The sequence below is a fragment of the Neodiprion virginianus genome, chromosome 2 (assembly GCF_021901495.1).
Source record: "Neodiprion virginianus isolate iyNeoVirg1 chromosome 2, iyNeoVirg1.1, whole genome shotgun sequence".
NCBI lineage: Eukaryota > Metazoa > Arthropoda > Insecta > Hymenoptera > Diprionidae > Neodiprion > Neodiprion virginianus.
The window spans coordinates 36,048,808-36,072,608 of record NC_060878.1 but is presented as its reverse complement, the minus strand read 5'-3'; the positions used below and the strand labels follow the sequence as shown (position 1 = coordinate 36,072,608).

The following is a 23,801-nucleotide window of genomic DNA, read 5'->3' as shown; positions in this document are numbered from 1 at the left end:
ATGTTTGAAATATTTTTTTCCGCAGCTACGTGCTCGCTCATAAATCGTGGATGCAGCTGTGTGGAGTTTTTTAATCAACGAGTGATAAGTTGGTGTAAATTGTTGCACAGAATGCGTTTCACTTCTATCAAGTTGAATCCAGTGTGCTGTGTAATGCGTCATGGGAAATTTATAATTACTTATCGTCAGAGGTCAGATCATTACTCAAAACTGAGATATCGTGCGATTCGCGTTTTACTCGGAAATTCGTAAATTTCGGTGCTACAGAGAGCATTAAAATGTCAACAAACTTTAGAGAACGTCATCGAGTTCGTGATCATGTCGCTTTGAACCAATCCCGGAAAAAAATTATGGTATTAATAACTGGCCATCGGAGTGTCAGGTTATCACAGCGAATATTCCGGTAAACACTCGGGAGCCTTATCACAACTTTAATAGAAATACTGGGTTGTAATATCAACTGCTATCTGGTTAATACAGTGGTATCAAACAGGTTTAATATATGTACGTCAGTCAATTTTCTGGACGTGCTTTTTGAATGAGTAAATAACAGTGATAAAACGGTAATAATAAGAGATTCTTGCTTGGCTTCAACCACCGAGAAAAATCTATCGACAAAGTCGCATTTTCGATGAAAACAGCTCTTTCTATCAGATTGAACGACCAGCTCCTTTTTCTATCCAAATTCTAGGATCCATCGCTACGATGCGACGACATGTTCGCCCACCGTCATGGATATTTATTCTCGCCGTCACTCTAGCAATATCCGTGCGTTCTTTTCTCGGGTCACTTAACAGATGCTTGCATCCCTTGAGACCGGTGCTTGTCATAGATTCGCAACCGAGTTACAAGACGGTGTCATCTGAAAAGACGTCCTCGTCTGGTATCGACCTCCCGCCCTATGACGAGACGACCTTGATCGTCTCGAAGAACTTCCGATTCACCATGACCTATGATCTCTGCAAGTGCGCCATCTCTTGTTGCCGACGTTGATCCATTTTGCCCCGGCAAACCCTGCTGGCAGAATTGTCATTCGAGAGATACGGGGACGGAAGAAATTTGAAGTAATCGTACTTTTCTACACTGGAACTTGTCCCAAACTCCAGAGTAAGCTTCAGCTTCAGGAAGAGGACAATATTCCCGGCGACATGATTCAGGGAAGCTTTCGGGACGCTTACAGGAACTTGACCTACAAACACGTAATGGCGCTCAAGTGGGCCAAATATCACTGTCCAGGCTTCTTGATTTATTTGCAGGTGTGTACTAAGTAACCGTGGGCACGGTTACGAACGGTTTTATAAAGTTCTATTTATAGTATGGTAACAAAAGAATAAAAAAAAAGTAACGATATTTCAATGTATTTTCCTCTGAACACTTGAAATTTTTACTACTTGTAAGTGTAGAGTTTTACTTTCTTATCTCCCTATCGTAAGCCAATGAAATTGAAAGTAACGCGTTTCATCTCGACGCCGCAGGTGCCAAGTACGTCCTGAAGCTTGTCGACGAAGCCATCGCCCGAACGGTCGCGGTGCTCGCAATTCTGAACTCCCAACGAATTCACCGAAGAGAGCCACTGGATTCTGACTAGTCTTCGACTTCTGCTGTCAATTTTCTGATTGTCGGACACAACGAGTGGTTCAGGCTGACATTAGGGCGCTGTGGACGGCGGTCGCCTTGACTCTAGCTTACAATTAGTCTGACATGCCGGTGAAAGAGTTACATACACGACAGCATTCACCACAAAGGGAAAGATATGTGTATGGGATCATTCGTTCTTAATTGAGCGTGAGAATCCGCGTGTACAAGAAATAGAGCGTTAACGTCGGGCAGGCTATCTGTAATTAGTCTGGGCAAAACGTGGCAACTCCGGGCACGTGAAACTAGATGCAATTTGTACTCGTTAAATTACTATTATTCCTGTACGACAATATACACGTATTCCTTTGACTGGAGCTTTTTTAACGGTAATTTTTGTCTCAAAATTGATTCTTAGTGCATTCTTCTGCCGTCGTTTGATGTTGCGTTGAATTCATGTAGCGTGAACTGTACTGAAACCATAATTTTTAAATACAATGATTGAAAAATTATTTTACAATCTTTACAAGCTGATTTTATTCTTTAGAACTTATCTCACAGTCACAGCACAATTTTGCTGCACTGTTAGTAATGAACAGTGCCAACGATTAGACTGAGCGTGAAACACAAAAGTAGTCATTAATACTTTTATGGTATTAGTAGATAAAAATAATTCATTTTCTCATTATATGTGCAGGCATTTGTTACATCACCTACAAAATGGAAGAAACAATTCACCGTGGCCACTGAGATAAATACTCCGGTTGCAAGTCGTAGGATAACGCTGGTGTGCAGATACGTGCGTAAGTTGATTCCCAAAATTTCGTAACAAATGAATTACCGAATGCAACTGCTGTCTTAAAATTGTAGAACATTGCTCTTTGCGAATATAGTGGACAAGATATTACGGATTACAGAAGCTCAACTCTGAACGAAAGAAGAAGAACCTCAAACTTCACTGCAGATGCTAAACTCCGCTGGACCCGAGACGCTGTTACATTGACAAACGTCACGTAATCGTGTGAATATTCATGGGACGTTGATTGTGGGCATAGGTCTGGATTTTGGACGGACTTCGTGCCGTTGTGTGACCATCGCAAATCCGCGGGTCCGTTTCTGTGGATTCAGTGCGTGCAGCGTGAGGAGGGTCAGACCCAAGTCGTGGAACTGTTTTCTAATGCACGCATAAATGGTTAAGATTCAAGGTTAAACCGCGGAGGTTAAGAGTTAGGGGAATCCTTTCATGCCAGGCTTGATCTGGTCGGCTATCCGGCTAACACAAGAAAAAGATTCCTGTGACGAAAAAAGGTCATGGGCGCCTGTGATCGTTATCTCTCGTGTGTATTAAACGTTATGGCGATTATAATATCTACGGTAATTGTTCTCGGTCTGTTACCGTTTTCTCGAGGGAGGCAGAACTTCGCACTCACAAACATGTGTTTCAGGTGTAATTAACGATAAGCGGGGATCAGAACTTTGCTCGCTTACTCATCTCAGGGCTTGGGCGGTACGTGAAAGTGACTCTAGTCGCTGATTAATACGTCGAAAAGCCTGCAGTATTTGTTGCGTTTCTGCTAACAACTGTAGAACTAATTTCTCAAAGCGCTAACTGCGCAGATGTAACTTAAAAACACAGTGTAAACCGTTCTGCAGTTCGTGGGAGAGAATTACTTTCAAATTAATCGTGATGCATGTTTTGCACCTTGGCGTTGTTTTTCCGGGTGTCGACGGGAATTTTCTTCAGCGTACCGTCCCGTCGTTCGCAAACGTCAAATGTGAAATGAATCGATAAGTAAAAAATAAATTTATCCGATTTCAATTAAGTGGCTGCACCGTGTCATTTGCGTGGGGGTGAGTCACGGTCAGTGTAATTGCGAGTTGATTACGGGATGATTACGAGGTTGGACGCGTTATTCAAACTGCGTTATGTGGTAGTAGGATAGCTTGAAGCTCGTTAACGCCGTGACGGTTCTTTTGTTTTTTTTCCTTTTATTTCTTTTTTTTTTACATTTTTGCAACGTGCGATCCTTGCCGACAACTTCCCGCGTCGTCGGTAAAATTTTTACACCAGCACTGCAAAGTGTAGTGATCGTCGGTGTGTGCATCTCGTTAAAACTTTCCGAATAACTAGAAAAAGTGAAAAGGAAAGAAAATTAATGAAAAGAAGAGTGGGGGAAGAAAAAGGAAGAAACAATAGAAAACTCTGGTTCTATTTTAATTATAGTATTAATGAAGGCTCGACAGTGAAAAAATGTCTGAGGGAATCGTTGAATAGGTACGTCTCGCTACCAAATTAATGGTTGATATAGCACACGCTCATTTGTATATTAATCAGGTTTATTCTCAGTAATCAGTATTATAATGCTCAATCGGATGCTACGAAATAGAATTCATTCGCGAAATCATATTACACTGGAATGATTTGAAATTGATAAAAATATTACGTGTTTGGAACCTTTACCTTAAATGAAATTTTGTGAATTGAAAAATCGAAATAACATGTATATCACCGCCTTCGTGAGTAAATTTATAATATGCATTTGGCACGAGGTTAAGTGCTGTTTAATTATTACGTCAAAATTTTTCTGCGCTAAAAGTGTTTTGGCGGCATATACATAGTAAGATTAGCAACGCATCTACTTAGCAGTTTAACTAACAATAAGCTCGACAATTTGTACATGAACTTGTGTCGGTAGAGCGTCGAATTTCTTCATTATCCAAATTTACGTTACGCGTAAGTCGTAAAAAGAGTCGTAGACGCAAGGTAAACTGAGTTCCAACGGCAGGTGGAGGGGATGAAGGGGAATTCGTCCGGCGAGTAAAAACTAGAGCTCAACAAGAGTGACTTGAATTTCGTGTCACGTTTTGCTTCAATACGAAAATAAAAGTGAAGAAATTAGGATGAACAAAACGGTAAGTGGTGTGAAAAATTTCGCTTCGAGCCATCCGATGTCGAACGCAGTAAGAAAGCAGAAGCCTCATGCGGACAACGTCCAAGCAAATTAGGGAGAGTGATTTAGTTCTTCGGCATAAAAGCTCGGCCACGCGAACACGGCATATTGTGTCCATTTCTTGAATTAGGTGGCGGGTGGGATCGAGGTGTGCCGTGCAAGCACGTAAATGACCTTTAATAATGTAGACTCTATTACAGGGAAAGAGGGTGCGGCTGGAGACTTCGTGACCCTGTATGTATACAGCGCTCGGGAACTGCCTAAGCTCTTTGTGGAACTTTAAAGCGGGGTGAACCGAAGCTCCACGAATTTACCGAATGTTTTTATTCAAAAATTAACCGCGTATTCGAGAAGCTGTATAATTTAAGCCAGAAAGAACTTGCATTCAAACGAGAAGTGAACTCCGTTCTGGCTTACATAAAAGTTTGCTCGTTTCAAATCATGCCTATCTTCCCGAATGTAAGTTTTCAGCAGGCTCAAACGAGGCCGTTGTCAAGCTTGCCGTACCACCTGATCAGGGTCTGACGAGAAATATACGCGTCGTTCTAAAATGCCCTGATCAGGCTGAGTTTAAACACGATGAGAACTGGCGTTTATCAGGGCAGGTTGAGGGCACTACCTGATCAGACTCGAGCGCCGATTGTTCAGATATATTGATTTTTGAACTAATTGGACGTCCTTTCCTGATCCCCTAAAGCACATCCGATTATGTCTCCAACGTGCACGCATAGTTGGACCAGAAATTGATTGCTGATCAGGGATAAACCAACCCGACTGGAGAATTTGATCAGCCGTTTGATCTTGTCGGCGCAGCCCTCGAGAAACTGACCGTAAATTTCCCCAATGGTGCAGGTATTTAGCCGGCTGCTCCCCAGGGGTTGTTTTCGACAAAAGAAGGTCCTCGCCCGCTCCGCCTGACAAGAAATGGTGAAATCGGAAAGGCCTGTGTACGCGGCGTAATAATAGCCGTCCGAAAGGGTACGACGCAACGAGAGTCACGGAGCTTCAGCCACTGACGTCACTCGTCGACACGAGGCGGAGAGGAGAAGGCCAGAGGCCTTGGCATCGCGACCAACGCAGAATCGTCAGACCGGCGCCAGCGAGGTCCACGACTCGTAAATGCCGAGAAACGTATCCGACGGGGATGAAATCCCCGGCGTGGCAGCAACTTTACGAGCTTTCAAACCGCCCTCGTTGCGTGGTCCGCGTTATGGATTATTTCCCCCAACACCCCTGTACGCGTCTTAATACGATCCCGGCATGAATCGCCGTGGATCTTTTACCCTCGTTTTTATACGAAAAGCTCTTTGTCGTCCCGTTGAACGGCGGAAGCCACTCTGAAATCAAATTTCTGACGCGATGATGCCACGCGTTTCTTTCATCCTGCACCCTCTGCACGTCGAAGCCTCTGTATACACGCCATCCACGGCGTATAACGCTTGGCGTCTCTTGTCAGCTAGTGACAAGCCCAAGGTATAGAGACTGTAGACTTCTGCCTAGGTCGTACCTATCTCGTATTAATCGCGAACAAAACTTGAGGCAAAACTCTGGCTGATCGATCCGGCCTAGCGACAAACAGCTTTGTGTTGTCAACGCTCGCGCCTCTTGTATTGCCTTTGACGCCGAACAATTCGCACCGTCGTTACTTCTACACGTTGTCGGAATTAGGTACGCGTGACAATTTTTTTTTTTTTTTTTCAACACAGTGTCGAGGCGAGAATTAACCTCGAACAGTTCGTTTGTGTCGCTTCAACTTCAACTTGGCCGATATCAAAAGGTATGTTTTTCAGCCGCCTCGTAACAAGCGATCAGCGGACTGGGAGAGCTAATTTCAATCGAAAAATGGTCAATTTTAAGGTAATTAGTATCGCCGTATTTTTGTTTACCGGTGTATAGAATAAGTTGCTCAGTTTTGGTCTCAAAATAGAATCGAACGTGACTTTTAAATATTCATGAGCAAGTTTACGAATCGCTAAGACTGTGAGCAAACTCTATTTGCAATATTCATGTTATGCAGACTAATGAAGACGTTTAAGTTTTCTTATTTTATTTCGGTGTTTAGCCAAAATATACGAATGAATTGCTAAAGCGTCTGAACAAGTGAAAAATAGGTTTCTATTGAGCCTCGTTGATGAGACAAGGATTTGGAAACGAAATAAAATCGTTATAAATTAATTTTTAGCTCATGATTTTGATTTCCAGAACTGAACTCCCTAGGAAGTATTACAGTTGAGCAATCGAATTCATGGAATCTTCATAAAATGTTTAAATTACTTTAACAAGGCGCTAGTGTAAGGCCACGCAATCGTTCCTATTTGGAAGAGGTCGAATCGATTCGTGCGTGCCCAATGTAGAGCTCGATTATACCGTAGCTGGAATTCTCGAGCTCGCAGCAGTTTGCGCTACGTTCACCAGGTCGCAGTAGCTTCCAGCTATCATCGCGAGCTCTGCAGAATCGGGAAAGTTAAGCTCTCGGGGTACAAAAATAGCTCAAAATTTTTCGGAGATCGTGAACAACTTCTTTTCAATCAGCTTGGGTACAAGAGAAAAAATAAATATATATATATATATATATATATATATATATATATATATATATGAGTGAAAATGAAGTCGGCACAGAGACTCAGTAGAGTCTCAGGTCTTAAGCGAGCGCATTTCATCCAGAAGAAACTAAGCTTCAATGTTAATCATGGTGATCTTGATTATTTCGACGTCCGTCTCTCTACCCATAAAACTTTTTCTACAGACATTCGCTCGCATCGAAATTAGTTTCCATGTCATTAGGCAACTCCTGATACCTTACAACATAAACATATTAGAAATATAACCCATGGTATACATATGTGCACTTGAAGCTGGGTTTCGCAGGTGAGGCAAAAGAAGCGACGAAGAGAGTCGGGACTTGTAGCATTAATACCCGAGTCTAGATGAATGTGTGTTCAATCGCTTTTTTTCCGCTCAAATCTGCAATTGGGCCCTGAGGTACAGCATCCGTCGCAGACTGATTCTGTCGTTCGTGGTAAAGCATTCGTCTGTTCGGATGAATGGTGAAAGTTTTCACGGAAGCGATGAAGGTTGAACGTTTGTCCTACAAGACAATAAAAAATAATTGTTGTTATATTTTGACCGTTATCAGAATATATGCTTGTATAAAAAAAGCTTTTGGTTTAAGACACCCGTGGTATGAAACTCATCCTAACATCTCTGGTGGGCTTTGAAGGATTTGGTACCCGGCGTTTGTTCGTGGTGTAAGGAATCGGATGTGATCACTTTCGACCCAAGATTTGATTCAGGCGTAGACAACATCTCAGTGTTCTTATACGAAATCAACAAAACGATGAACTTTGCAATAAAAACAGGAACATAATTTTCATACGTTAAAAATTTGTATTTCACAGTCATATCTGTCAATTTTTGGACAAAATTTCCAGTCGTTGCTGCTCAGCGAGAGTCGGAAGAATCGTATCGCTTGAAAAAAATGATGTAACATCATCACGCGATAAAAATTTCCACAAACAAACACGTATTCAAGTCTTCCAGTGTCTGCCAGCTTAATTACTTTGTGCAATCAGTTTCCACACACCGCCGATTCTTGAGTGAGCTTGGTGTTAGTTTTGATACGTACATATATAGCATCGTTGCTCGGGGAAATCCAGTCATACTCGATGCTTAGGTTCTCAGAATTGACGCGAATGTTGCTTAATTAGGTAAGACGTGATAGACGTGAACGAGATTTCAAAAACGCCACGTATAGTGCAGGTATATAGCACATTTTGATGACGTGGTAATTCATACCTTGTCGACGAGGTGCCACGTGTCTTTGGGCCGACAAGTAAGCCACGGTCACAGAATGGTGTAGAGGTCAGAATTACCCGTTGCCCCAACTGCCATTTTCTCATATGTAATATTAACCCTTCCCAGAACTACATAAGCACTCATATCTTATATGTACAATCCTGACATGTTTCACGGTGCGTGACGAATGTTGGATAGCTTATAGCAGTGTTTTTCAACGTTCTTGAATTCGCGATTCCTTTGCAAGTAATAAAAATCTGGCGGTCCCCCAAGTCCATAATAAAACTAGGTATGTCAGTGACTTCGAAAACGACGCGTTCAATTTCCAATGGTAAACACAAAAACTAAGAAGAGAAGTAAGCTTTAATTAAAAAATGATTTCATTATTTGCGTCTAAAAAATACAACCACGATTCGACAATTTATTAAAAAATAAACAGGCACAGCTTTTTCACTGAATATGTTGTATTTTCATTGCAACGTAAGACCTACAACCCTTGCTTTTTACTTTTACCTGGATTGCGGCACAGGTTGAAACAGAGCTTTTTACGAATGGCATTTTCGGTTAAAATTCAATCCACTATCCACCTGCCATTAAATTATTGCGGTAAATAATTAACCTACGATGGTTTATTCCCTACAACCAGTCTTGAAGCATTCGATCCGTATCCCGATCGTGACATGTTTGTTTGCCGTCCTGATCTAGAGAATCGCTCGCGATCGGTTGCCGAGTATTTTTTATGAAAAATCGTTTATTCAGACCCGTCAATGTGGCAATCGGCGCACTTTTACTGCTGTACTAAAAATAGAAATGGTGGAAATAATAGCCTCACCATGGAAACTTGTCGTGACGGCGCTGGATATTCACCCCTTCATAATATATCCGGGAGTCGATCTCGACACCCGACCTCGTTCGTAAAAGTCAAATCGATATCTACATTGTCAGGATATAAGGTGCAGAAGCGATACAGGAATAAATGCAATCGCGATACGAGATGTTGTACGGAAGTGGGCGGGTTACGTTTGATTTTCGATTATCATATGTTTTTCAAACCCTCCGTCCATCCAGAAGCACAACTGTTCCGCTACAACTCGAAAACGCTACGTATCAATTATTCAACATGTTATTGTCAATGCGTATTTATACGCCACCCTGAAATTAGTGCTATTCTAAATAATTGTCGTATTGTCGCATCCGGTTAGTTATTATCTGATAACGAAGAGTAGGAGGAAATGGGGTCTGAAATATATATTTGTTTTTCTTTGTAAGTAGATATAGATGTTTAATATAAAAATTGGTTGTCACAGTCTGCCAGCATACATCATTGATCGTTGGATCTTTGTTCGCACTTCACGTAGGATTTCTTCGCACATCGGGTTTCACACAAGTTTCATACGACAATTTCTCATCAGTCATTTGTACGTGGAAAAATTTCGAACCGCATCCCTGCTTACGTACAAAAATATTAGAATAGGTATCTATTTCCCCTTTGAAAATGAATCTACTTTCCAAATACAAAGCTTTTTAAAACCTTGTTTACGAAGATTCGGCACGTGATGCGTGTAAAAATTACCATGTATCAATGTCTTCATACAAATGCGCTGCAGCTATATTCTTATAATGTTGAGAGTTTTCCAAAAAAAGTAATCATAATTCCGGCGAACCTTTGAAATCGTCGAAATTTCATCCCGACTAGAATTTCGTGGGAAAATTGATTCTACATCTGTTTGAGGGGTGTCGATCGAAACCGGAAGTGATTTCGGCTGAATAGAAAAACAAAGTACTGCGACAGGGCAGTCCTACAGATTATCGCGCCGGGCCATCCGATAAGTAATATTCGAGGTATTAACTGCGCGGCTTCGGTGTTTACCCTTAGTTCGAACGGCGCTCGTACCTGAGCGCCGCGACGCCTCGGCGTCGGTGGCATTCATCGCGTTGGCTCCGTCGACGATACATCAGTCAAGGTGACTAGAGTTTTTTTTCCCACCCCTAGTATTGCTCGCACTTGGCTGTGCACGTTGATGAAAACTAGTCAGTTTAAACTCGGCGTGGTCTCCGACTTTCAATTGCGATTATGTAATTTTTTTCATATTTGTGATTACTTCTGTCTCAATCGTTCCTAGTTATTTTTGAATTAAATTCACGTGTCATTTTGTTAAAGAATTACGAATTACGAATTTTCACGTCAAATGGTAAGTTGTGCTTCGTAAAGTACCTGGGCGACATACGCATCTCGATTGTCTTAGGTCACTCTAATAAAACCTGTCGTTACATGGAAGTTTGAAATAGCTTCTCAGGCGATATTGTCTGTGCGTAGCTGCTTGGCAATTTTCTTTTTTATGCAATCGAACGTACGCTTCAGCTTTTCGTGCTATACTAGTAATCGCAACTTTGTTATTTTCTGCGTAAAATAAGCTAATTGTTAATTATTCAAACAATTCTTCATCGTTCCTGCTTTTGTTTTCCCTTGTACGCTTCGAAACCATAAGCAAACAGATCATGCGTACATGCATATGTGCATTGCGTGTATTGTTTCAACTTTATATAAACCGAAGACCGTCTGTTTTTACCCCATGAGTACCCACATCGATTGGGGGATATTTTTGTCCCCTAATGAATACCCATCCACCTATGTGCGCGACGTTTCAAACCCCCGGCCTGTTGGACGAGTGATCGTTAATCGGGATATTGACTCGACAATTACTATTTTTCCCTGTCCCTCTTTATCGTCGGCAAGTCAACTCAACTATCGTTCCACGATCACATAATTCTCCAATTCTCTTGGCGTTTCGTTCGAAGTTCAACAGATTCAACTATTTTCCGCTTTGAGTTTGGTTTTGGGAAAAATTTCGTATCGGTAACGAATGTTGAAGCACCAGATCCGGTAGATTCAATTCGGGATCCTCACTTCGTATCGAACACTGACAATGAAAGTGAAACCGGGGAGCGACTGCGTCGAATTTTACGAACAAATACGGTTGTTCTTCCAAAACGAAGTTCTCTCCGGGGCTCGATTCAACCTACAGTAGTTAATATCGCACGGCGAACGAAATTCGAGAGTCAGTCATTCGCGAGAAGCCTTTTATCCGGCAAAGTTGTACGAGTGGATAAAACTTGGTCATGCAGAAAAAACAATTACCTGCCTCTTCTGAGCCCTCCGGAATAGGTGTAGGTATAATTTGCGTGTGTATGGGTTCTAACGGAGTTTTGATGGCCGCATTACTTCCCCGTTAGGCGTCGTATTTTTATTCCAATAATAAGAAAATACCGATCTCCCTTATTTCGATCTTCGTACGGTGATAGAATACACTCTAATTCATGAGGTAGCTTCTCTTCTCTTTGCACACACCACCCTGTCGAATGATCAAATCTGGAGATAATCGATTTGAGTTAACTGGGAAAGAACGGTGTGAAAGTGCAGGTTTGGAAATTCGCACTGATCTCCTTGCGATGTGAGCTTAAAAATAAAAGGGGCACTGAAAGTGAGTGGGGTTTAATTTATTGGAAATATTGGTGAAATCCAATAACATTACGGTCTTCTTCGTGTTTCATTGACGAAAATTCAACCGTCAGTGAGTATCGATTGGTCTAGAATATGATACCAAAGTGAATTGCGTTGATTATCACGCATGCGACGTGATGAAAATTCGATTATGTCTGTCTGCTGGTCGATTGTTCTTTAAAAGCTCTGAGTAAGGTTCGAAGTTGACGAGAAAACCAAAAAAAGTCTTCGAGGGTGACTTGAGGCCGCATTCGGTATACCTATAAGTACATATGACCGCAATCGATACAGCTTTTACCACGAAAGATACGTGTCTCTCGTACAACTGTCGTCACGCACGTCACTCGCAATCAGCTGAAAATTACCCGGTAGCGTTTTTTAACTCGGAACTAGTTCAACGTACGCCAATAATTTGCCGAAAGCTATTATCATGCGTGTATTTGTCGATCCTCTAGCCGCTGCCAGAACTGAAAATATCGATAGGACAGGGATTGTTTACGAACACGTGACCGAATGTCAACCGGAATGAGAAGCTTGATTGACGTGTTACATCGCGTCTATAATGGATACTTGACGTATCTCATCGCTTGCGGTGGGACTTGGACTTGAATTAATCTAGCATTGTTTTTGACAGGTGGCGGGTTTCGAAGCTCGTATCAATCCGGCTGAAATTGCGCTTCCTATGACAACCATGAATAACACAAGCAACGCTGTAATCAGCGTCAACGGACGTCCCGACGACATTCGGAAGCACGTGATCGGTGGTAAGTGTTAATTAATATGCTTGTGTTGTGGGAAACGCGCGATATGACGGCGTCAAAAGACTCTGTCTTTTATGCCAGAATATGCAACTTTGAAGATAAAAAGCACGCTCGTTAAACCGAGATGACCGAAGATACAGTCTTCCAGTAAATCTGTTTTTGGTGCCTCTGGATACTGCGTGCATATTTTTTTACGGGTTGGCAAACAATTTCTTTTCTTTTACATACTTGCTAAATCCTATCGATTTGTATTGTAATATGCTGTTTGAATTGAACCTGAGTACTTAAAAATTTAATCCCATTCCTCTACGACCTTTGTAATCGTTTAAGCGTTATTTATTTATTTTTCTCTTGTACAGGATTGTACACGATTATAAATTTCGGAACAAAGAGAGATTAGGCCAGTCCACTCACCACACTTATGTTCATAATACAGGCACAAATACATTCGAATGGGTAACTTCATTAAAAATTAATCCTTAACGACTCGCCGTGTTTGGTAGGGGTAGAATAATTTTGAATGAAATGGTGCACGGGCAGTAATTTTGTAAAGCTATTTTACAAGCGGCCATCGATAACATAACTCGCCATTTCGTACGACAGCTTGGACGGATAAATTGTAAATTGTTTGATGCGAAAAAAAATAGCGAGTCTTGATCGGGATCATTATCTATATAATGAGATGACTATTCGCTGATTATCAGTTTTAGACCATCTTTATTTTTATAGCATTCACTTGTGATTATTGTACCTTCAAGCCTCGTTGAAATTGTTGAAATTACGCAAATTTTCGTGCTCGGTAGATAGAAGTACTGGAAACAACAAAATATATAACAACAATAACAACAATAATAATAATGACAATACAGCGGCGCATCGATGCCTGAAGCACTGAGGTAACGACTTGTCAAGAATTCGGCTAATATTTTTTGCGTCTAATGTACACACATATCCCTGTACTTGACTGACTATGAGATTTGAATTCTATCGACCAAGTCCAGTAGACTGGCATTTTTCCAGTTTAAAAAAAGAATAGCTCATTGTTATGGATTCGATCGGACAGCAGTAGCAGGTCCGCGGTGTAATGCTATCGGAATTCCCATACGTGTGATGATTATGGCTAGTTAGTGAGGTCAGCCGAACACGCGAGCTGTGAACGTATACGCAGGTAATCGCATACATTTATAAACGAAACTCAACTCACTTAGCAAAGTATAAATATCAAATCCAACAACGCCTGCGCTTGGGTCCGAGTCACCGGGTTTTCTTTTTCATCTTCCTACGCGTAGTGTCGATCATGTCTCGATCCAGTTCGGAGAGATTCTTCCGCCAAACGTCGAGAGTTTCCCTGTCGACGAATCGAGCTGGTACATCGCGACAAGTTTCTATGTACGGAGAAGGTAGGAAGGTTGACGAAATTTCTACCTTTCGATTCATCAGGTCAGCTATCTTCCTTTATCACTTCTTCACTCACCCAACTATTTATATCCTAATAGTCAGTCGTACTGAAAAATAGGTAAGATAATAAATAGTTGAAAGGATACGGCAATCGGTTTATTCGTCAGTTCCATGAACAGATTTGCTCCAAACCCTCACGTACATGCTCGACAAATCATATTATACACATTTTTACTGTAACAAGCATTTCCTCGAGTGTTGAATTCAGTTTCATTCACCGTTGCAAAACGAATCCATTTATTTCTAGGAGCCAAACAAAAAAAAATCGTTTACGGAATGACTTCATACAGTTAAGAAATGATTTGGTCCGAGTCCTTAACATTTCCAACCGTATGAAAATTGATTATCACTAAAATTTTCGATAAAAATGATGTAAAACTGGAAGCCAATAAGAAAGAATAATATACTTATTGTTAACTGAAAATATTTCAGTACTTCGTTTTGCCCAAGTATTCCCATATCTCCGTCTTTTATTCTAGCAAACAATTTCTTTTCGCCTACTTAATTTAGACGAGATATTTCAGACACGAAACAGAGTAGAAGTTTTACATATGATAAACTGTGCCGCGACTGACTAACTCGTGCTCGGACCAATGTATTTATTTAATCTTAGAGCAACTGCTAGACTCAGCTTTCAGACAGTTCCAGGCATATCGTTAAATAAAGGCAACAGAATATGAGTTAAAATAAATAGAACCTAATTCAAGCAGTTGATAAGTATTTTGGCAGTATTACAAGTCTCGTTTGGTCAGCCAATGCCGATACGCGATCAATCAGCTCCGTTTCAATGCGTGTATCTAGTTGGCTCTAATACCAGATTTCTAATGGTGTCGTTATGGCGCGACATTTCGAGTAGACTGTCGAGAACCATTTAATCGGTGGCACTTTTTTTGAAATCAATACGAAGGCAGTAGAATGATTTGTAGACATCGAATTCAGAGGAACGAAATTTATTATTCAAGCAAAATGTATGGGCGACGTGCCGGGTAGATTGATAGAATCATATTTAGGTACCTGTATAGATGTTACATATAATTGTAGTTCCACGAACGATGTTATTTAAGCGAATTTTACTTTGACTTGAAGTTGTGCATTGATACGCAGTATCGAGATATAATAGCGGGAATTCACTCTGTGTTGTAGACCTCGAATCAGTTCATTCGATGTCGATTTTCCAATTTCAATTCACCAATGAGTCTCTTTGTCATTCGGTTCTATCATTTATTTACCACCTCAAACTAATCGCATCCCATTATAAAGCTAGTTAGACACTTTTGCAAGTTCGCTGTTCGCTTCGGAAGACCGAATACTTACGCAGAATGAAATTTTCCAATACCAAAGGTTCACTTTGTAGATAGGTAATCGACACTAATCCGATAGAACAATTCCCGTGGCGCGGTTTCAAGATCAACTTTAATTATACCCCTCAGGTAATTTCCACTGTGAAGATAAATATATAACGGTATACAGCCAGTGTATGAATTATTGGTCGGAAGGTATACTCGATTCTATATTTGAAGGGCGGCCATGATGATGCTCACAGGGGGTTAAGTAAATTGCTGCATCGACCTTCTGCGGATTGACTATAGACCATGGAGCATTAAATAGCCACCATGAGTGTATCTACATTTGTCAAGTATCTCTCTCTCTATTGTACATATACATACATACATACATACATATATATGTATATATGTATGTTTGGCTCGGGCACTTCCCTCAAGGCTGTCGTACAGTTTATACGGTGTTTGAATAGATCAGAGAGAAGCCTCTCGCGTACGATTTTCTTTCTCTCTCTCTTGAGGGTTATTCGATCGGACTTTGAATTGTCCGCTAAAAGTATTTTGACATCCCTGTTTACCTTACCCAGCGGCGCCGTCTTTTCTGGGTTTCGAAGTACGGAGGAAAAATCATTTTCCGGATTCTGTACGTCGCAATCTCGAGAGTCAGCTAGCTAAGCTTAAAGGAGATAATATTAGAGAGCGGGATGATGCAAATTTTCATTTATCCTGTAATCTTAGAATTGTTCAGTTTCATATTTATACCATGCCAAGTAAAATTTTCAATGGAGAGTAAGGAACAATAGCTCGTCACGTATTCGTGATTTGCAACCAGGGCAACGTAGAATCGTATCACGAGCAACTCAATCAGTTGACTAAAGTTTCGACATACGATGCAACGTTACTCAAAGCGCAGTTCGCGGCTATTGTTCTGTATCATGCATGCTCTGTTTCTCTAAATCGATATAACAAACCTGAGTTTATAAATGCATGAAAAGTGACTGCGCAGCGTGATGTCGATTTGATAATTCCGAACATAAATTAATAAATCGCTGAGAATTCCTGGCCTCTTTTTCTTCCTAATTACCGTACCTTCTCTTTGGTCGATGAAGCGATTCGTTTCTAACTCTGCTTTGATCGATGGTACCGATTGAATCACTCCTCAAATCCCTGACTTTTAATATCCGCTGTAAAGTGACTGCTTCCTTCAGTGGTTTAAAGACTCAGCCAGTCCTGTCAACTACGGAAAAATCATCATTTCTAAACAGTGCGAGAATCCAGGAAGCTTGCAGCGATGAAGCGTGCACGCATAAATGTGATTACACGTGATATATCGATCTTGGGCCTATAAAATTGAGCGCAGACTGATATCCACGCATCGTTCCACAACAATCAACCATTTCAGCCCCAACGCGCGACTGGCTGAAGTAATTATGATATAGAGCATATAACAGTAAAGTACCAAAACCAGCACCAGGATAATATCCAGCGTGGCTTGTGCCGCCGAGTTTCCCTCTCGGCGCATGTCCGTTTCTAAGGGTTGGTTAGGCGGCCAGGGGAGGAAAATTTTAGCTAGCATTCGCCGCCGTGTTGTGGCAAGCGCATCGCCCTCGCCTTGTTTCAATCGTGATTAGACGAACCACGTTCATTACTCGCCGTTGTCCTCGATCGCGACGGTCTAGGCCAGGGAAACGCGAATCCGCCAAGGAGGGTAGAAAGCCGAAGATGGCCGACGACGAGCAAAAGCCATATAATCCAGTGGGTAGGTTTGACACGCTGACCTGTATTTTGACTCTGTGGCAAGTGAAGCACTCGAGGATTGTACGATCGTCCAGGGTGAACTGTTGAAAATCTGCGCATTACTTTTCCGCAAGACGCGTGTGCACGGTGAAGTATCAAAGTCAGGTAGATTGTTGTTGCTTCTCTATATTTTATATTTTCGACGGTATTCCTTCCGTTTCGCGTGCGGAGGAGAATATTTTTTTACGCCGATGAGGGGTGGAAGCGCTAGGGTTGTGTTTTGCACCCATCAATTTCCCACTACTATAATGCATCTAGGGCACGTATATCAGTATAGTAGGTGCGGATTAAAATTTCATCTGCAAGTACGTTTCTACATCTAGTTTTTTGCATGTCGCTCGATTATTTATATTTCAGGGAAAAAATCGAGCTCGTGTCTACGGGAAGAAAACCGCTCTTGTATGTACAGTGTCGTTTATTCCTCCGCAAATAAAACTTATATTTACATTTGTATTCTATACTTTTGTTGATTCATCAATGAGATCGTTGCAGGCAAAAGTTTAAAGGTCAATACTGCCGACAGAGTAAATCAGAGAAAAAGGAACAGTGTTTTCTTTTTCTGACAATTAGTATAACAAAAGTACCCATGACGATAATCCGGAAAAATCTGAACCCCTCACGCATAAACGCCCGTGAAAACGGTTCGTCGTCTCCATTGATACAATTCAGTATTTGCCGGAGTATCTGACACGAAGTCTGATTTGAAAGCGTAGTATAAGAATACACGTTACACCCGGGTAGGTACTTCCCCTGACAAAGATAAGAAATCACCCTGCGACGCAGAGCACCTCTTGTGTTCCAACGTATTGTTGTACCCAACGCAGTCATCTCGACGGACAGGAGAAGCAATTCCGAATACAATGACAATAAAAGGGATTCGATGTTTCAGCGGAAGAGAGAAGGACCGACGACGCGACAACGTGCGGCAACATCCTTGTCGCATTGTCCTGGGTTGTCGTCGTCCTGACAATGCCCTTCTCCCTCTTCGTCTGTTTCAAGGTACGAATTCATTATGGACCCACACATATGCGATCAAAAAAAGTCGTAGGCCTTCTTTGGATCCGTGAAATCGGTGGATTAAAAATATAGTCAACATTTACCGATTGGTCGTCGACGAACTCGTCTTCCGACGTAAGCCTTCCAAGTATTTCCAAAGACTTCGTACACCTGTACGTATATCTACTTTGTAAAATGGACTCTATTAAATTTGGTCCCCGGCGCAGCGGGCTAACCGTGAAAAGCTAAGCGACGCAAAATATACATACGCTTGAGTAGTCCAACGCGCAATTTAAGCGCCCACTGCTTCTGGCAACCCACGGAGTGAGCCGGGATTAATCTAGTTAATGTTGCAGGTCGTCCAGGAGTACGAGAGAGCGGTGATATTCCGGCTGGGTCGGCTTCTCTCTGGAGGTGCGAAGGGACCGGGTGAGTCGTTGATTAACATTAATTGGACTAATGACTTTTGGGAGTACCCGTGACGTCATTCCGCAGCCACGCCAAGCTTTTCGTCCTGGAAAAACTGTCGTCCTTTGAAAATTGACTCCGTAGCGAAGGTTCTTGATACACGATACGCCGAAAGGATGATGGAATATCGATATCTCACGATCAGCCGATGCCCCAACGACTTTGTTGCACGTAGCGGTTCTTGTTTCTTGTTTATTCTCGTGCCGTGAGTGTTTGCCACGCCTGATGGGGCGCACCTTTGTTTGAGGGGGGTTCAATGAGTTGGCTTGCGCAAAATATGGAGAAAATACGCTTTCGTTGATGTTGTATATATTGTAGATATTTTTCGAATTACTGAACTTTTCGTAGGAAAAAATGATTTTAGTGTATCGACGACCGTCGTCAATTGATACTAACTTATGGTGATGGAGGAATTACTATTTTTCGATTGACCTGTTATGTGAATCATCGTACACAGGCACATCTTTTTCTTTCAAGTTTTTTCATTTGTTTCCGACTCGTTGCTAGTTGGAAGCTTTGTTCGCAGATTTGGAACAGCTGAAAATGAACTGTTAATTCTGAGTGTAAATTGGAATTAGTTTCGAGATTGTGGTTGAGAATGAATTAACGTTCTTCACGCAAATGCCCGAGTTTTGGCCGGGTCTACGCAAGCTGCAGCATTGTTCATACGGTTGTCTGATCGTAGGCGGAAATCCCCTGAATATTTTAGCTTCTCAATGTCGAAAATTACTCCCAGAGCATATGAAATTTTACAGTACGCGATCGATGTCTAGGTATACTATTTTAGCCCTCGCTAAATCTAAAACAAGCGTTTTATGTACAACAGGTTGATAATTAATTATTGACGAGCGGGAGGTTGAGCTATCCATAATTAACTTCCCTTTCAACTCCACATTCTGTTCAAGAGACTTCGGTGTTTATTTTTACCCTCGTTTCACCGACAGTGTAAATATCGACTTCGATGGGTTAGCCGATTGCGATTTTTGTGTTCCTTTGACAAAATTACCTCTTGTTAAATTTATCGGCAAGCTTCGATAAAAGTCAATGTCATCTCAGATTGCTCCTAGAGTAATAAAGGCAAGCATAACGTGTATTCGATGTGGAATTTTCTTGGAAGGCACTTTTCCAGCGTCCCTCGTGAAAGGAGGACGAGATATAACGTTGCTAACGATACTTCAAAATAAGCTGATACGCTACAAAGACAAGGAGCAGAATAATCGCTTCAAACGTAAGCCGCTAGCTCTATCGCAATAGAAGGAGGAAAAAATTTTTTGATGGATATATACATAGGCATACAAACGATAATTCTGCATAGCACCGGGCAAAGGCAACCCGAATTTATTCTCGTGATTTTAATAAGCATCTTTGTTATTCGACTCGCGGATCTGTTTCGCTTTCAAGTGTCTAATATTATATGTATACGCTCACAATCGAATCGCGTTGTTATAGGTATTGGTGTGACGTCAGCCAGGCTGAAGCGTGTCTTCTATTTCAGAATTCTGCCGTGATGATCTTTAGTTATTCCGAATTTTAGCTGAAATATTCAGTGTTTCCCAGAAATGCTTTTACCTTCATTTTAATTAGGAGAAGTTAATGCACCATGAAACTAACGGCGGTCGGCGTACAACTTTGCCCATCGTGAGCCAACCATGCGCCTTACTAGGTTGCTTGGTATCGTGGATTGAACAAACTTTCCGTCTCTAGCCGAGATGTGTCGTCGGCATTTGAATATTAATTCATGATATGGATAATCAAGCACTGTTGTTATTTTCAGCATGGCAGATCTTGTAATTAGTAATTCACAACTACGTTAACGACATTTCTATGAACAACGAATCCTTCAGATCGTTGAACGACTTTGAACGAAAGCTCGCCAACTTTAACCGAAAATCACGTCGAAACTTTTATCTTGGAAAAAAATTAACGGCTACACTTTTGTTGTAGGAATATTTTTCATTCTACCCTGCATTGATTGCTACGCACGCGTCGATCTACGAACCCGGACCTACGATGTTCCACCCCAGGAGGTGAGTTCAAATATATCAGAACAATTCACGCCATCCTCTTGTTTTTAGTCATTCAATAATACACTCTAGCTTCAGGGACCTAATTTTCTGAAATCTCTAAGGTTCAAAAGCACTTAAGAACCATAAAAGAGAATTGAAAGAAAAAAAAAACGATCCACTTCGAATACAAATTCAATCACAGAAAATCTCCAATTTACGTTTTCACGAATCGCTCCGTAATTGATTCACAATTACGACCGCACCGCAAATAATTCAAAAATGTTTAATCAGCGACTGGCAAAGGGTGGTTTTATTTAATCTCCGATTTAGTCTCCGACGGCAAAACACTCGGTTGAAATATTCGGTGACGTTCCATCGATTGGTGGATCCATCCCACTCCGAGTACTCATAATTAGTTCTGCTTGATTTCGAAGCGATTATTCGATTAAAATTATTTACTCCGCAGGTCCTAACGAAGGACAGTGTTACGGTGTCCGTAGACGCCGTCGTTTACTACCGAGTGAACAACGCGACGATATCCATAGCCAACGTTGAAAATGCCCATCACAGCACCAGGCTCCTGGCTCAGACAACCCTCAGGAATACCATGGGCACAAGACCACTTCACGAGATTCTCAGCGAGAGGGAGACTATTTCGGGGAATATGCAGGTCGGTAATTTTATTCTCTTCCAATTTTCACTTATCCGCGAATCAGTTGGGGTCCTGGTCCTTACGATGGATCGACGATCTTTTCCGATTTTCAATCCGTGCTTTCAAAGACAGTGTTCAACGGATTCTTTCACTTGCATTAGCTTGAAATTGAACAGCAGCTTTATTTTCGGAAAGCTTTTCACGCCAGGAAGCTTGATTAATTCCAATTCGTTCATTTCACGTAATTAATTCGCGATGTATCTTTTTCACGCAGATATCATTGGACGAGGCTACAGATACCTGGGGGATTAAAGTAGAACGGGTTGAAATGTGAGTGATTATCGTGACGACACTATAGTCAACCTGTAGCAGGTTGACAAATACGCACTATCGTTCGTCTGATTTTACTCTGCCAATTTTTGTAAATTGATAAAGGCAGTTAGGAATTATTCATTCGCCTCGAATTTCGACCGCGTAATTATTTTTATTAAATTTACAGCAAGGACGTCCGTCTCCCAGTTCAACTTCAGAGAGCTATGGCCGCCGAGGCCGAAGCTGCCCGTGAAGCACGAGCTAAGGTAAATCAAAATCTCAGTTGACAAATCTTATCTAGAGGTAATTAACTCCTCGACTATTTTTGGCAATTAAGGTGATCGCCGCCGAGGGAGAACAAAAGGCCAGCAGAGCGCTGCGCGAGGCTTCTGAAGTTATCGGAGATTCACCCGCAGCCCTGCAGCTTCGGTATCTTCAGGTGTGTAACTTTTTTTTTTTTTTATTTAACAGAAACTTATATTTTCACACTATTTGCCGCACGTGTATTCACGGTCCTGAAATTTGATTTCTAGACTTTGAACACGATTTCGGCGGAGAAGAATTCAACTATCGTATTCCCATTGCCCATCGACATGATAACTTATTTCATGAAGGCAAAAGAAGCGCTATAGTAAGTTTTCACATATTTTAAGTCCGGGTCGCCCTGACGAGCGTAACGATGCTGACGAATTTTCACGATTCGAGTAAAATTGTACTCCTCGAGCTAGACGGATACGTTGAAGGATTTATTTGGCGACACTGTTGTACTTGACCTACCTTTAAAAAGTGGAAATCGCAAAGCAGGCGGACATTAAATAGCTTAATAATGAATTATTTCATCCGAAACACCCCTGACGAATTTGGTCAACTCTGCTATCCACTCGTGAAACGGATCGCCGAGCTTGGTGATGGAATTTTAAGGAATTGTACGTTTCTCGACGAACCGCACAAAGAACGCTCGACTGAACTATATACCTGAAGGAAAGAGGAAATATTTATTCGCAATCATGTACAGTACATATAACCACATACGAGGGATAACGAGGTTCCTATGTATTTCGTATGGGCATCATTTATTCGAAATCGTCAAGCGTTATTTATAAACGGATATCGCGTGTCTAATGGTATAAGGACGTAATGTGACAAAAAGGCAAATTCGATGATATTTCGCCGTATTCGCTACAAAAGCTCTCTGACACGCATCTCTACACTAAAATTAACCGAGAAATAAATAAAGGTAAAAAGACTTACGTTTGGTGTACACGCCCTTTTAGCAAGAAAACTAATTTTTATTCATCACATTTGTAAATGGTATAAAGTAGCAGAGGAGAATTTAAAAAATTTTATATTATCGAATAATAATATCGGAAGTAATTTAAAAAAGTTAATGTGATTATTTTTGATTAAGTTTGTTACGAAAGGGCATCACCGACAGCTTTTTACTCTCAATTGACCCATTTTTCAATTTCGACATTTTTGAACGTATCCTCATATTTTGTCGCGTAAATACAAATAGGGGACGCCTTCTTACCTTTACGTGTGGAAAAGGTCGTATAATGGCGCATACGTTCTCATACCATTAGACACGCGATATAATTTCGTTGTGTGAAGTATCGATCGCAAAGATGCCTCTTTCTATCTCTCAGCGTTCGAAACACTTGTCATTCGCATCCTGGGTAGAGGATGTTGAAAGTTAAATATAATGATATATTCACTCCAATCTCTTCGATTTTTACTTATTTCCATAGCATACGTTGCAGATAAGATTTGGTTAGAATCTTTATGACGAACATACAAGATTGAAAAAAAGAATCACATTACCCTGCAATTAAAATCTCATTATGTAATATTTCGCGATTAGATAACAGCCAGTCGTGATATATAATTTTGACGCATCATTTGCGTAGAATATACGGCGAATAAATTATACAAGTTGATGCATAGCCATCATATTTTTTTACCCTCAATAACGCGACTCGATATTACTTTGCAGAGTGTGTTTTATGGCCCATCAATCGATTACTCATTTTACTACGCTCGTTGTATCTCTATAAACGGAATTATTCGCACGCGAGAATTTGACACTTGCACGAAATTTATTTTGTCGATAACTAACAAAAAAAAAAAAGAAAAGAAAAGGCCGTAGCGTTAAGCATCTCGCATTATAAGTAAATGTGGTGTAAACTCAGTGTATAATAACAGACCTATCAGTAGGTTTAAGCGTCCTAAATTCATACTCATT

At 41.2% G+C, this 23,801-nt stretch overlaps 1 protein-coding gene and 1 long non-coding RNA gene across 10 annotated transcripts; both read left to right on the top strand.

Moving 5' to 3' along the window:
* Nucleotides 1–1,251: 1,251 nt before the first annotated feature.
* LOC124298989 (uncharacterized) lies at nt 1,252–3,987 on the top strand. Its single transcript, XR_006906920.1, has 3 exons — nt 1,252–1,964; nt 2,273–2,378; nt 2,469–3,987. It is a non-coding gene; the product is annotated as an uncharacterized LOC124298989 (long non-coding RNA).
* A 2,190-nt stretch (nt 3,988–6,177) lies between these two features.
* Nucleotides 6,178–23,711, top strand: LOC124298988 (band 7 protein AGAP004871). Of its 9 annotated transcripts, none has more exons than XM_046751766.1 (10): nt 6,178–6,303; nt 12,461–12,590; nt 18,015–18,124; nt 18,478–18,550; nt 20,534–20,616; nt 21,062–21,265; nt 21,522–21,577; nt 21,747–21,825; nt 21,897–21,998; nt 22,093–23,711. In XM_046751766.1, the coding sequence occupies exons 2-10, from the start codon at nt 12,509–12,511 to the stop codon at nt 22,189–22,191; spliced, it is 888 nt and encodes a 295-aa protein (XP_046607722.1). In that variant the 5' UTR covers nt 6,178–6,303; nt 12,461–12,508; the 3' UTR covers nt 22,192–23,711. The 9 variants fall into 9 exon arrangements, with proteins under 9 accessions (XP_046607722.1, XP_046607717.1, XP_046607721.1 ...); XM_046751761.1 differs by lacking the exon at nt 6,178–6,303 and adding an exon at nt 6,354–6,383; XM_046751765.1 differs by lacking the exon at nt 6,178–6,303 and adding an exon at nt 10,182–10,288.
* The last annotated feature ends 90 nt before the right edge of the window (nt 23,712–23,801 follow it).